Consider the following 15,782-nt stretch of genomic DNA (forward strand, 5'->3'; position numbering starts at 1 on the left):
AATACATATTAATTCCTAAACTGTTCTTAACTGACCTGAAAAGTGTCAAATTGTATCATTTTCTGTTAGTGCGCACTAACTTCCTGTTAGTGCGCACTAACTCCCGTTAGTGCGCACTAATCGGAAAAAACGATTTTTTTTTTTTTTTTTACTAAAAAATTGTGCCAAACAGGATTTTCTTCTCCTGCCAGACGATTTTGATCGTTAAGACGATCGGGCACACGATTCACATCTCTAGTGCTCATTGGCAATTTCTGATTTTGAGGAGAATATTGAGTAAAAAGCTATTGTCATTAATAATGTTATCATGTGATGTTTACTTCCTTGGTGTAGCTTTCACAATGAATTCATAAGTAAGTGGACAGTATTTGATAAAGAGATTTTCAGCCATCGTATTGCTTCCAGCAATAACCTTCTTCGTACCCCTATTCATGAAATTCCACAAATGCAAGGCATATGAATTATTAAAGGTGCCCTGAGGGTTCCAGACCTCAAAATACTGTCTCCATGAAGGATAGGGAATTGGATAGAATCGGTGTGGGTGCAAAAAGGAAATATTCCCACATGTGGCATCTTCTACATGCTTGAAAACTGGCAGCTCACATTGCCTTGCTAAAACTCGGGTAAACAGTTGAGGGCCTTGATGTCCCCAGCTGGCTCCATTGTAGTTCTTCACAAAGTCCTCCATGCATTCCCATAGATACTGATAGTGCCTTTGGAAACCAAATATCCCATTGCTACAATCTCGTGATCCCTGAGCTGCCAGGAAATCTACTTCTTGGATAGGCCTCATGGATATGAAATCCGTGTCCATGTAAATCCCACCATGCTTCCAAATCATTGCTAACCTGAAGCCATCGGCACTGGTATGTGTCCAGAAGCGTTCCTTGGCTGGATTTACCTGTAAATTGAAGAGCGAAAGTAGTTATTCTTTCATGAGTTTTGTTTTAATATCAACACGAATCTGGATCAAATAAACATATATTACATTGATTATTCCAATGAATACCAATTGTCAACTGAAGATGTACTACATGCTGTGCCTTAGCAATGTTTATTGGTGCAATATGTACTTTAATGCTGGGCCTAATTTAAATACATTTATTTAATGTATTGCACGCACAGGAGAGCGGGCGCTCGCCCCCTCTCCTGCGATTATTCTGTATCGGCCCGAATGACAGTCAAGAGAATACTTAATTTTCCTAATGAAAAGTTTATACCCAAACTAGAGATCTTCAAAAAGCAAGGCTGCAGATCTTCTGAGGAAGAATTATTTGAAACATCCATGGCAGGACTTGCTATTTTGAGGCTTGCTAATATGGTGCTATGTCTATCTATATTTCCTAATTATGAAATTTGAAGTTGCAAACTGATGTGCCCTGAGTTAGAAATTAGTATTGACTGCAGACTTCCTTTTTCTTCTTAATAGATCAGTGAATTATAGAAAGTCACATTAGCTGTCTGGCTGGTGTTTTATAAAAGAAAAGACAGCATATCTTGCTAATGGAATGTAGGGTCTTTTTTTCCATATACATAATCTGTCATACTTAGAAATATAGACACATGATGGCAGAAAAAGACCATACGGCCTATCTAGACTCCTTATCCAAACAACTGCTCAGCTCTACAATTTCTACTAATTCTGTTATGAATAAGCTGTTTTAGTGGACCCTTGGGCCGGCCTGTGAGAGACTGGAGAGAGATGGACTATAGTCTCTGCTTGAGGGCAGGCCGGGAGGCAGATACCAGGCAGGTGATGGACGGTGAGCTTCACCCAGGAAGCTGGTACTCCCCCGGGAGGAGCCCGTAGGAGCCCATCCGCTTGGGACTTAGGGGATTCACCCAGGAAGCCGGAGCTCCCCCGGAAGGAGCCTGTAGGAGCCCAGCCGCTGGGACGTAGGTGATCACGGAGGCTGGAGCTGAAGCAGACGGGCAGGGATCTGGAATCAGGCAGGAACTGAAGCAGGACAGGTACTGGACCCAAGCTGGAACTGAAGCAATACAGGTTACTGGAACCAAGCAGGAACTGAAGCAAGACAGGTTACTGGAACCAAGCAGGAACTGAAGCAGGACAGCTACTGGATCCATGCTGGAACTGAAGCAGGACAAGTTACTGGAACCAAGCAGGAACTGAAGCAGAACAGGTACTGGATCCAAGCTGGAACTGATGCAGGACAGGTTACTGGAACCAGGCAAGAGCAAAGACAGGACTTGGACACAGAAGCGTAGCAAGTCTTAGGCAGGAATGGAGCTGCTAACGCAATAGCAAGCTCTGGGGCTCAGAGCAACTGGGAACCGCAAGGAACCCCATTGCAAGGCAAAGTTCTGGGCTCTGCGGCGGCCTTACATAGGCCTCAGCGTCTGACGTCAGGGGTAAGGCGGAGCCTTCAGTGGCGGGAAAAGGCCTTCATAAGTGTGGCTCCTGTGTGCGTGCGCGCCTAAGGAGACAGCATCCAGGAAGGGTTTCTCAGTGGTGTTCCCCCCGTGGGGACGCCGCGACACAGGCCGCAGGCTCTCGGAGACGGAACGGGACCAAGGAGGTGAGGGCCGGGTTGCGACCGTCACGACCGGGACCATAACAGTACCTCCCCTCTTACGCCCCTTCTTAGCAGGCCCGGTTTACCAGGGTGGTCTTGATGGAATGTCTTCAACAACTCCTTATCAAGAATGTTGTGGGCAGGCTCCCATGTGTTATCTTCAGGTCCACAGCATTCCCAGGCAATTAGATACTCCCACCGGCATTGATGGAATCTTACGTCGAGGACCTCCCGAACTTAATAGGTGGTATCTCCTGGCATGGAAGGATCTGGAGAATCAGGAGCCCGGGGATGGTACCTGGAAAGAATGAGAGGCTTCAGGAGTGACACATGGAAGACGTTGTGCACATGCATCGAGGAGGGTAAGCGCAAGCAATAGGAAACAGCCCCTACACGCTTAGCAATACAGAATGGTCCACAGAATTTGGGGGTGAGTCTGCGGGAGGAAATCTGAAGTTGCAGATTCTTTGTACTCAGCCAAACGCGGTCTCCAGGGAGGTAGACTGGCGCTGGCTGGTGATGGCTGTCTGCCCATTTTTTGGCAGACCGGGCAGCTTCTTGTATCTTCTTTTGGATGGACTTCCATAGAGCAAGTAACTGGCGGGTGGAAAGCTGCACTGCTGGCAGCGCACTAGGTTCAGGCGAAGGTAAGGGTGGCCACAGCTGTTTCCTATAAACTGCTAGGAAGGGGGAGCTTCCTGTAGCGGAATGTGTATGATTGTTGTAAGAAAACTCCGCCCATGGGAGTAGCTTGGCCCAATCATCTTGTTTTTCATTTACAAAGGATCGTAGGAAAGTCTTTAAGGTCCGGTTTATTCGTTCTGTCTGCCCATTGCTTTGGGGATGAAAGGCAGATGAGAGACTCAGTTGTATATTGAAGCGCTTGCAAAAAGCCTTCCAATAGCGTGCGGTGAATTGTGGACCTCGATCAGATACTATGTCTTGAGGGAGACTAAGGAGTCGGAATACATGTTGGACGAACAGGGTAGCCAAATCGGGAGCAGAGGGCAATTTCGACAAAGGGACAAAATGCGCCATTTTGGAGAACTGGTCCACTATTACCCAGATGACCGTGTTCCCGGCGGATGCTGGGAGGTCCACCACAAAATCAGTGGAGATAATGGTCCACAGCTCCACTGGGATGGGCAAGGGTTGTAGCAGTCCTCTTGGTTTCCCGATGAGCGGTTTCTATAGTGCGCAGGTGGGGCAAGAGTCTACGAAGAGATGAACATCTTGTCTTACCGTCGGCCACCAACAGTACCGGTTAAGGAGGTCTAAAGTCACGGTGCAACCTGCATGACCCCCAGTGAGGGATTCATGGGCCCAAATTAGCACGGCCTTTGGGAGCGGCATGGGACGATGATCTTTTCTTCGGAAGAGACAGAGGTGGCGGCAAGACACACCTTCTTGGGATCTAAAATATACTGAGGCGTCTCCGGAGTCTCTTCAATCTCGGTGGACCGTGACAGGGCATCTGCGCGTATGTTTTTTGAGCCAGGACGATATCGCAGTGTAAAATCAAACTGGTCAAAGAACAAGGACCACTGAGCTTGCCTTGGGTTCAGGTGCTGGGCTTGGCGTAGAAATGACAGATTCTTATGGTCTGTGTAAATGGTGAAGGGATGGTTGGCTCCCTCCAACCACTGTCTCCATTCTTCCAGGGCAAGTTTTACCGCGAGGAGTTCTTTGTCCCCAATACAGTAATTACTCTTGGCCGGGGAAAAATTCCGCGAGTAGTAAGAACACGGGAGGAGTTTTCCTGTGTCGGTGTGTTGGCTCAGAACTGCTCCGACTGTCAGGTTCGAGGCGTCGACTTCCACCATGAATGGTCGACTGGGGTCAGGATGGCGGAGGCATGTGTCTAGCAGGAAGGAATTCTTAAGGTCCTTGAAGACTTGGCAGGCTTGGTCAGGCCAGTCCGCCGCATCGGCTCCTTTCCGGGTGAGCACAGTCAGGGGATCCACAATACGAGAGTACCCAGGGATAAAGTGCCTATAGAAGTTAGCAAAGCTGAGGAAGCGTTGTAATGCCTGGAGACCCCTCGGCCGTGGCCAGTTCCTGATTGCAGTGACTTTCTCCAGGTCCATCTGGAAGCCGTCTGCTGAGACAATATAACCCAGGAACGGCAGGGAAGTTTTTTCAAAACTGCATTTCTCAAGTTTAGCATACAGGCTGTGCTCCTTGAGTATTTGGAGCACCTGGTGGACATGCTGGCGATGCGTAGGCAGGTCACAAGAGTAAATCAGGATGTCGTCGAGGTAGACGATCACACAGGTGTTGAGTAAATCCCATAGCACCTCGTTCATCAGGTGCTGGAAGACCGCCGGGGCATTACAAAGGCTGAAGGGCATTACGAGATACTCGTAATGCCCATCCCTGGTGTTAAACACGGTCTTCCATTCGTCTCCGGGGCAGATTCTAACCAAATTGTAGGCCCCGCATAGGTCCAGTTTGGTGAAGACTCTCGCGCCTTGGAGCCTATCAAGTAGCTCCGGGATTAGTGGGAGTGGGTAGCGGTTCCGCTTCGTAATCGCGTTGAGTCCTCGGTAGTCGATACAGGGCCTCAGGGAGCCATCTTTCTTGCTAAAAAAAAGAAGCCTGCCCTGGCGGACGATTTTGAAGGGCGAATAAACCCTTTCGCCAGGTTCTCTGTAATATACTCGGACATTGCCCGAGTCTCGGGCAAGGACAAGGGATACACCCTGCCTTGAGGAGGCATGGTTCTGGGCAGCAAGTCAATAGCACAGTCGTACGGATGGTGCTGCGGGAGAATCTCTGCTTTAGTCTTCGAGAAGACGTCGGTAAAGTCCTCATAAGGAGCTGGAGGTCCCAGGTCAGAGTGCAGAAGCAGGAGTGCTGGAGGCTTGGGTACCTTCATACAGTGAGAGAGGCAAAAGGGACTCCACTTGGTGATCTGCAGAGTATCCCACTGAATCATAGGCAAGTGCTTCTGGAGCCACGGTAGCCCTAGCACCACGGGGTGGACAGCCTTTTCTAGGACCAGAAAGGCTATCTCGTCCAAGTGGATCGCCCCGGTGCGGACAGTGATGGGCGCCGTGGATGTCACAATACAACCTGGAAGGAGCGTTCCCTGAATGGAGGTAATTCGAAGCAGAACCTCTCGTTTCTGCGTAGGGATCAGCAGCTGAGAGACCAAGTCTTGCAGGATAAAATTACCCCGGCTCCGGAATCCAGGAAGGCGAGGGTTTCCAAAGACCCTCCAGGAAATTCCAAGGTAATAGGTATAGTGCTTAGAGGAGCTGTAGCACAACCTAGGAGGAGCTACTCCCGACCTCCTAGGTTCTGGAGTTTTCTGCATGCTCCTGGCAGCGTGCTAGGAAGTGGCCTTTCTGCCCGCAATATAGGCACAGGCCCATCGAGCGGCGATGTTGTCTCTCCTCTGTGGAGAGCAGGGCACGTCCCAACTGCATAGGTTCAGAGGCGGGAACATCAGGACGGGCAGGCCTCGGAAGAGGCGGCGGACGTGAGGAACCATGGGCAGGACTGTGTCTCGTTGTGCGTACCTCTCGGGCTCGCTGTTGCAGGTGGCGGTTGATCCGGGCAGCCATGTCGATGAGCGCATTAAGATCTTCCGGGAGATCATGGGCGGCGATCTCGTCTTTGATGCACCCAGACAACCCTTACAAGAAGATAGCCTTGAGGCTGCTGTCTTGCCAGCCTACTTCCTGAGCAAGAGTTCTAAAGTCCATTGCGTAGTCCACCAGGGAACGGGATCCTTGGCGAAGCTGTAGCAACTCAGAGGTAGCCGAGGCCTGGCGGGCCGGTTCGTCAAAGGGTTGACGAAAGTTGGAGACAAAATGCTGCAAATCCTCCAGGGAGGAGTCATTACATTCCCAAAGGGGAGAGGCCCACACCAGGGCCTTCCCATCTAGCAAGGAGAGGATGTATGCTACTTTAATGGAGTCCGTGGGGAACTGTCGAGGCAACAGGGAGAATCGTACAAAACACTGGTTCAGGAACCCTCGACAGGTTCGATTATCTCCAGCGTAGCGAGCGGGTGCCGGCAGCTGAGTCACAAGTGAGGCTGCGTCCACAGGTATCGAGCCCACAGCAGCCGAAGGACGAGTATCGCTGGCATCCATTCGGGCGGCCAATTGCCCAACGGAGCCGGCCAGGACATCCAGGTATTGCTGTTGCTGTTGTAGCTGCAGAGCCAACCCAGGAAGATCCTGGGGTCCTGGTACCTCGGCCGAGTCCATGGCCTTGCAATCTGTTGTGAATAAGCTGTTTTAGTGGACCCTTGGGCCGGCCTGCGGGAGACTGGAGAGAGAAAGGCTATAGTCTCTGCTTGAGGGCAGGCCAGGAGGCAGATACCAGGCAGGCGATGGATGGTGAGCTTCACCCAGGAAGCTGGTACTCCCCCGGGAGGAGCCCATAGGAGCCCAGCCTCTTGGGACTTAGGGGATTCACCCTGGGAGCTGGAGCTCCCCCGGGAGGAGCCCATAGGAGCCCGGCCGCTGGGACTTAGGTGATCACGGAGGCTGGAGTTGAAGCAGACGGGCAGGGATCCGGAATCAGGCAGGAACTGAAGCAGGACAGGTACTGGACCCAAGCTGGAACTGAAGCAAGACAGGTTACTGGGACCAGGCAGGAACTGAAGCAGGACAGGTACTGGAAGCAGGCTGGAACTGAAGCAGGACAAGTTACTGGAACCAAGCAGGAACTGAAGCAGGACAGGTACTGGATCCAAGCTGGAACTGAAGCAGGACAGGTTACTGGAACCAAGCAGGAACTGAAGGAGGACAGGTACTGGATCCAAGCTGGAACTGAAGCAGGACAGGTTACTGGAACCAGGCAGGAGCATAGACAGGACTTGGACACAGAAGCGTAGCAAGTCTTAGGCAGGGCCGGCGGAAGCACTAGGCGAACTAGGCGGTCGCCTAGGGCGCCAGCTTCCCGGGGGCAGCGCTGCCCCGGTAAAATTAAGAGAGCTGCATTAAGCCGCCGCTCCCCCGATAAAAATAAAAGAGCCGCTGCCGGCAGCCCGCCCCAAAAGACCCATCTGACCTCCCCCAGCGGTTCTCAACCAGTGCGTCGCGTGCTCCCGGTCTCTCCCGCTGCCGTTGCCGCCGGGCTATCAGCACGTTCAAGCCCAGCGGGAACGGCAGCAATGCAAAAAAAAAAAAAAAGCTGTGGCATCCGCGGCTGCCCTTTTCTTCTTCCCGCCCCCCCCCCGACCCGGAACAGGAAGTGATGCGCGGGAAGGAGAAAGAGCTGTGCCGCATGAAAAAAATAGCAGCGACAGCAGTATCGGCCCCCGAGCAATTGAAGCAGCCGATAGGGATGTGAATCGTTTTTTGACGATTTAAAATATCGTCCGATATATTTTAAATCGTCAAAAATCGTTAGGGCCACGATACAATACCAATTCCCCCGATTTATCGTCAAAAAATCGTAAATCGGGGGAAGGGGGAGGGCAGGAAAACCGGCACACTAAAACCCCCTAAAACCCACCCCCGACCCTTTAAATTAAATCCCCCACCCTCCCGAACCCCCCCCCAAATGCCTTTAATTACCTGGGGGTCCAGCGGCACACTAAAACACGGCACACTAAAACCCCCTCGCTGAACGACCTCCTGCAGTCGATCTCCTGCCGGCGCCATTTTCCGTACGGAAAACGATTCACGGCAGGAAATCGCTCTCGGACCCCCGCTGGACCCCCAGGAACTTTTGGCCAGCTTGGGGGGGCCTCCTGACCCCCACAAGACTTGCCAAAAGTCCAGCGGGGGTCCGGAACGACCTCCTGCGTCGAATCGTTTTGGTCTATGGCCGCCGCCATTTTGCGGCGGCCATTTTGCAAAATGGCGCTGGCTGAAGACTACACGATTTATTGTGCCGGTTTTCCTGCTCTCCCCCTTCCCCCGATTTAGCTACGGACCGCCGCTACGGAGGTAATTTAAGGCTACGGGGGTAATTTAAGCTACGGACCGCCGCGTAATTTAAGGCATTTGGGGGAGGGGTTCGGGAGGGTGGGGGATTTAATTTAAAGGGTCGAGTTGGGTTTTAGGGGGTTTTAGTGTGCCGTGTTTTAGTGTGCCGCTGGACCCCCAGGTAATTTAAGGCATTTGGGGGGGGGGGGTTCGGGAGGGTGGGGGATTTAATTTAAAGGGTCGGGGGTGGGTTTTAGGGGGTTTTAGTGTGCCGGCTCATGATTTTAATGATTTTCACGATACTTTACACCCCCAAACGGCAACAATACGATTCCCTCCCCCTCCCAGCCGAAATTGATCGTTAAGACGATCGAGGACACGATTCACATCTCTAGCCGGTAATCGGGAAAGGAGTCAACAGCATGAGCCTCCTGCGGCCGATGGGATTCTTCCTTCTTGGCCTGCGGGGGCTGGAGGAGGAGGCTGTTGCAGCTACCATTTGTGCTGGGGGGGGAGGAAGTGAGTGAGAGAAAGAGAGAGAAGCAGCCATTCTGCCTGTGTGTGATTGAGAGCCTGTGTGTAAGTGAGAGAATGTATTTGATCAAGAGCATGTGTGTGTGATTGAGAGAAACTGGTCAGAGAGCTGATGTATGTGTATATGTGAGAGACAATGAAAGTGACTGCTCAAGGAGATGACTGATGTGTGAGAGTGTGTGTGAAAGAGAGAAAAAGCATGGAAGTGAGAACTCTGGGTATGTGAGAAAGCATGGGAGCAAGAAGCCTGGTGTTGTGGGGGTGTATGTGAAAGAAAGCATTGGAGTGAGAAGCCTGATTATGTGAGAGAGAGCATGGGAGTGGGAAGCCTGTGTGTGTGTGTGCATGTATGAGAGAGAGAGACTGGTTGGTAAGGTGACGGTGTGACTGGTGTGTATGTGAATGTGAGAGAGAGAGAATGTGATTCAGGGAATGAGAAGCCTGTGCACCTGGAGAGCGAGCATGGAAATGGGAGAGAGACTGGTGTATGTGTGTGTGTGTGTGTGTAACAGAGAGAAAGTGATTATGGGAATGAGAAGTCTGTGCATGTGAAGAGAGTGAGCATGGGAGTGAGAACCTGGATGTGTGTGAGACACAGCATGGGAGGGAGAAGCCTGTATATGTAAGACAGAACAGGTGACTGGTGTGTGTTTGTGTGTATGTGAGAGAGAGAAAGAAAGTGATTATGGGAATGAGAAGCCTGTTCATGTGAAGAGTGAGCATGGGAGTGAGAAAGCTGGGAGTGTGTGAGATACAGCATGGGAGTGAGAAGCCTGTATATCTGAAAGAGAACATGGGAGTGGGAAGCCTGTGTGTGTGTATGCATGAGAGAGATCAGGTGACTGGTGTGTGTGTTTGTGTATATGTGTGAGAGAAAGAAAGTGATTATGGGAATGAGAAGCCTGTGCATGTGGAGAGAACAAGCATGGGAGTGAGAGACTGGTGAGTGTGTGTGAGAAAGAGAAAGTGATTATGAGAATGAGAAGCCCATATATGTAAGTGGAACACGGGAGTGGGAAGCCTGTGTGTGTATGGCATGAGAGAAACTGTTCAGGAAGGTGACTGGTGTGTTTGTCAAAGACTGTTTGGGAGATGATTGGTGTGTAAGAGACAGAAACTGGTCATGGGGGCATGACTGGTATGGTGTGTGTGAGAGAGACATGGGCACTAAGGAAGAGGACCATGAGTATAGAGCTTAGCCACTACTGCTGCTTCTGGTGTGTGCTACAGCCTGCATGGAAGAGGCGTAGGAGAGCTGCTGGAGGGGGTAAGTAAAGAAGGCTTTTAAAGTTTATTTTTCTTGATTGACTGCCATTTTAATTATTTAATATTATGTGATGTGTCTGCTTTTTTTGTTTGAGCAACAAGTATAGCTTTGGTTTATGTTTATTTTATTTATTTTTATTTATTTATTTATAAAAGAGTTTCTATACCGTCGATAAGTCAAATCATCTCAATGGTTTACATGGCATAAAAATGTCAAATAAGTGTTCTGTTATAAATACAGACTTCGTTATTTTCATTAATGCACAATGTAAGTTAATTGTGAGTGGAGGCGGGGGGGGGGGGGGGGGGCAGCATAGCTGACGTTTCGCCTAGGGCGCCTAATACCCTTGCACCGGCCCTGGTCTTAGGCAGGAACGGAGCTGCTAACGCAATAGCACGCTCCGGGGCTCGGAGCAACTGGGAACCGAAAGGAACCCTGTTGCAAGGCAAAGTTCTGGGCTCCGCGGCGGCCTTACATAGGCCGCAGCGTCTGACATCAGGGGTAAGGCGGAGCCTTCAGTGGCGGGAAAAGGCCTTCATAAGCGCGGCTCCTGCGCATGCGCACCTAAGGAGACGGCATCCAAGAAGGGTTTCTCAGCAGCGTCCCCCCCCCCCCCCGTGGACCACCAGGGACTTTAGGCAAGTTTTGGGGGGGGTCAGGAGGGTGGGGAATTGTAAATAATTAAATCTGAAGGATCGGGGTGTGCATTAAAGGGTTTGTGTTAGGCGAGTACTAACGGGAGCTAGCGCGCATTAACTCCAGTGGATCCGGCTTAAATATGGGATGTTGTTAACTCCATTGGATCTGGCTTAAACTTTGGATGTGGTTAACTCCATGGATCCGGCACATCTCTCTGCATTGTAGGTTATACCGGGCATGGCCCAATGCATCTCAGAGCAGCAAGAAACTTTGGAGAAACTTACTGCAGCATTTCATCAGCTACACATACAGAAGATACAAGGCACAGCTTCTAACCAAGAAGGTCAGTTACAGGAGATAACTTTAAAGACTGCTATACCACTGGTGGCTCATATCCACTTTTCAGGTGAAATCCAGAAGACTCGGGGCTTTCTGCACCTGTGCTGCATGCACTTCACCTTACATCCAACTTTATTTCCCACGGCTCTTTCGAAGACCACCTACATCCTGTCATACTTGGATGGGAGAGCGCTGTCATGGGCATCTATCTTGTGGGAATGAAAGGACCCTCTTTTGCAGGACATAGAAGGATTTATGGACTTGTTTAAATCCATCTTTGATGACCTTGCTCGTAACAGATCATTAACTGAATTCGCCATAGAATTCAAGACTCTTGCTGCGGAACTTTGCTGGGACCCCAACTGTCTCAAGACTCTCTTCTGCAGAGACCTGGATACCCACTTAAAGGATGAGCTGGCCGCTCGCCAGACACCTGACTTGCTGGATGAATTAATAGCCTTGGCCACTCAGATTGATCACCGGCTCTGAGACAAGGTGAAGTAACTCCGGCCTAAGATGTTACTTGGGTTGAAACAGGCTAGTACTACCACTGCACCTCGGATGGTTCCAGTAACTTCTGCTATTGATAAAAATGAACCGATGCAACTTGGTAGTGGACACTTGACCTCCAAGGAGAGAAGATTTCGGAAGAAGTGCGGCTTGTGCCTGTACTGTGGTCAGCCCGGCCATTATGTCTCCACATGCCCCATTCGTCCGGGAAACGGTCGGGCCTAAGTCTCGCGGAAGGACTGTTCTTGGGCCATACTGCGTTTTCTCCTCCACCTTCTCTTCCAGTCTCCGTGATCTGAGAACCGGCTATGGTTCAGATTCCTGCCTTGGTGGACTCAGGGGCAGGAGGCAACTTCATTCTCAGACATTTAGTGGAAGACCTGAGGAGTCCCTTTGTCAAATTAGAAGATCCATTGTTGCATCACAACTTGAAGTGGGCTTTGGATGTTCCTTTACATCGCCATTTCTCCTGAAGATCTCAGTGACATCCACGGCAGTTCAACTCATGGCTGCTGATATTCTTAGCGCCTTCTAAATTCACTCTGGCTCAAAGGCTTTCAACATCTATCCGTATTATAAACTTAGAGATATCTGTCACGTTCCATTCATTCGGAGGATGTGTCTGATGAGCCACAGCACATATTTGATCCAAAGAAGATATCTCTGGCAACCAGCTAGTCTGTTTCTGCTGGTAATGCTACCATCTTTAGAGGTGGACTTTGGACATACTCTAACATCGCCACTTCCGCTGAAGCCTCAGTGACGTCCATAGCAGCTACTTGTTACTACTGAATTCTACTTCATTTCTCATCCAGCAAATTCTACTGGAGAGTCATCTTTAGAAGTAGATTTTGGACGTACCCTAACATCACCACTTCCACTGAAACCTTCAGTGACATCCATAGCAGCTCAATCCATTGCTGCTGATATCCTCGATAACACTCTGCAAGATTCTTCCAAATCTGAAGACCCATCTGTCATCAATGCAGAAGACGAATTAGAAATTAAGGTCAAAGAGATTCTAGATGTTCGTAACAGAGGCAAGACTTTTGAATACCTTCTGATTTGGGAAGGCTTCGGCCCCAATTTAATCTCTTGGAAGCCTCAGACCAATATCTTGGATAAAAAGATGCTTCATCAGTTCCACCTCGTGCATCCTTCCAAACCTAAGCCTGGTACCCGAAGAGGAGATCACCCTTTGAAGGGGGGTACTGTTGTATCCATTGCTGCTTGACACCCTCACTCCGCCCTCTTTACCTCTGTGGTGACTCCCTCCGGGTCTGATGGATGGATGGCTGCTGCGGCGCCTCCATGCCATCTCCCTCCGGCGTCCCCGGACCGGCTCAACGTTGCAGATCCACCATGTTGCCTGATGACCTAGGGCTTGCGCACACGTGCACTCTGATTGAAGTACCAGCAAAGGCATGAACCTCAGGGGCATCCCCCTGAGATGATGTCATCCGCTTCCAATATTTAAAGGCTTCTAATTCACTATCTAACTGAGTTAGCAAGGGGATTGCTTTGGCTTTTCTCCCAAGCTGCTTTGCTTCCTTGGACATACCATAGGTACCTGCTCCTCGGGGGCCTCGCTCTTTTCTTACTTTCAGATTACAGATAGGAACTGGTACTCGCTCTTCAAGGGCCCATGTTCCTTTCCAGCTCCTGAGCTTCCTTGAGACCTTATATGAGTTTTGTCATCTAGTTCTGTTCATGGACCTTGTCTACTCTACCTACTCACTTTCTACAGTTTCTCAACAGCTCAGCCATCCTGGATCGCAGTTTCAATGCCTGACGGACTACAGCCTTGCTGGGCACATCAGCTCACTACTGCCACCTCTGGTGGTTTCCAAAACCTGTTTAATAAAAAAACTAATGTGTGTCTGTCTCCATACTCAAGCCTAGCCGATGGTCCCTCTCGGGATATCCTCCCAGGGGTGTGGTCATCTGCCACCGGCCCAGGGATTCACCACTACTAACTCAGATTCATAACAGCATAGTGGAATATAACAGAATCTGAAACACTACAAGATAGCTGACTCCTCCTTCTTAGGAGCCATTCATTCAGATTGCTCCTCCCATCAATGCCCAGCTTTCTTAACAGATATAACAGATTGCTACTCCTCATGGAGAACCCTAGCAGATTGTTAACTCCCTAGCAGATTTCTAACAGATTTCTAACATTCCCCAGTGAGCCCTGCAGCCTCTGTCTCATCTTGTAAGCTATCAGCCAGCAGCCATATGTGCCAATGTCCCCCTTCTTTTGTCACTGGGCTCAGACTGGTCAGCATGCTGCCCTCCTGCAATAGTTAAAGTTGTACATTTTTAGGTTCACATAATTGAATTGTATGAATCACTGGGTGTTCCTTATTTCCAAACAGTACAGCTGCTCAATCCCTCTTTGAACACTTCCTGTATTCCAGAGAACGTCTCAAAAGTGTACGTTTACCAATGTATTTCCCTGGAATCCCTTGCTGCTGCAGAGGTGATCAACTAACAGTGTACACTTGTAAAAAGGGTTACTTACTGGCTCTATATTTTATTTATTTAAAATCTTTTCTATACCGTCGTTAAGTTAAATGCCATCGCAACGGTTTACATGAAGGCACATAAGTTGATGTAGGTGGATGCGTACTATAGTACATTTTAATAGGTGCCACAAAAGGTTCGGTTACAATATATCATTAAAGACAATCAAATGTTTAGTGCAGTAGGTCATGAACAGGTGTACCTCTAGGGTATTATTCATGGTTAAAATTCATATTCACAGTGTTTACAATTATGTTTGTTGTGATATAGAGTTTCTAAGCTATTGTAATGCACATTTTTGGAATAGTGCTTTGCGCCATTGCTCTCCTGTCTATTCCTCTATATCTGGCGACCTGGAAGTTCACCTCTCACACTCATGCCACAGGATGGAATAAGTAATGTCATACGAACTGTCTATTGAGTTGGTGTCAGGAGGTGAGAGGAAAGTGGGCAGCAGTAGACAATGTATGCATACGGATATGGAGGTAACAATATAAACACCATATGCTTGTCTAGAATATGTATTCCTAGCCATCTATAAAGAAAGCATCTTGTATATCATAGGTACTACTATAGAATCATGGTAGATATAGCTAAGAGCTACTCCCATCTTATAGTTCAGTGCCCTACACATCAAACCTGGCACTCTGGAGGCAAAGGGTGAATATTGGTCTTCTCAGTGTACACATATGCACAGGGAGTTTATAGTAGGAGGACCTTGGATAGTCCCATATAGGACATGACATCTATAAACCAATCTATTCACACACACAGATATCAGGTATCATAAAGACAGTGCTCACCTTGATGCTGTTCTGGTTGGGAGGTGTCTAAATCCAACATCCCTGCCACTGCCAATTCAGAGATGATGCTGAGCACTGGACACTCTGCAGTTGTAAATGTCACCTGGCTGTCTGCTCCCTCTACATGCATCCTGGCCTGCTTCCTCTTCATGAGGCAGTGCAGATCACACCACGTTTTGCTCAGCTCAGTCACACTGCAGCTATTTTTGAAGACCACATTGATCTTCCCAGGGATCTTCTCCCACACCTATTTCTTGCAGTAGGAGCTCACTGTCTTGCACTGGGATCCATAGAGAACATTCTGGGTCCTCAATACTTCCTTGACTAGAAGGTCAACCTCCCTGGGGATGATGTTTGGCTTCCTGATCTGTCTTGCTCTCTTCTGTGACATGGTAGCAATGGAAAGAGAAGCTGCTGGCTGATTCTTTTTATCCCCACCAGCATGTATAATGTGTGTGTACTTATGCTGGGAAGTAGGTAGGGGTTTATGTGGGTAAATGATACGCACATAAACCCAGAAAAAAATAAAAAGCATTTTTGTGCATGTACATCGCTCTTTGGCACATTACAAAATCTTACCTGCATAACTTCTATGGCTGTGCAGAGATTACAAACATTGACTGTTCATTCTTTCCAGGTTATTCCCCCTATGTTATCATGTTTTTCTAATTTTCCCAATGCTAATGCACAATATGGATTTCCAGTCAATGCAAGCATTGCCTGCTATTTTACTTTC

General features: G+C 49.1%; 1 protein-coding gene across 1 annotated transcript in view; it reads right to left on the reverse strand.

The window, feature by feature from the left end:
- Window positions 1-281: 281 nt before the first annotated feature.
- The window catches only part of LOC115099568 (alpha-1,4-N-acetylglucosaminyltransferase-like), a 109,109-nt gene continuing 93,608 nt past the window's right edge, over window positions 282-15,782 (reverse strand). Inside the window, exon 2 of the mRNA XM_029617301.1 lies at window positions 282-901. Coding sequence (XP_029473161.1) covers window positions 317-901 — 585 coding nt within the window. The 3' untranslated portion in view covers window positions 282-316. The remainder of the gene's footprint in view (window positions 902-15,782) is intronic.

Source organism: Rhinatrema bivittatum, chromosome 9, assembly GCF_901001135.1.
Source record: "Rhinatrema bivittatum chromosome 9, aRhiBiv1.1, whole genome shotgun sequence".
In the NCBI taxonomy this organism is placed as follows: domain Eukaryota; kingdom Metazoa; phylum Chordata; class Amphibia; order Gymnophiona; family Rhinatrematidae; genus Rhinatrema; species Rhinatrema bivittatum.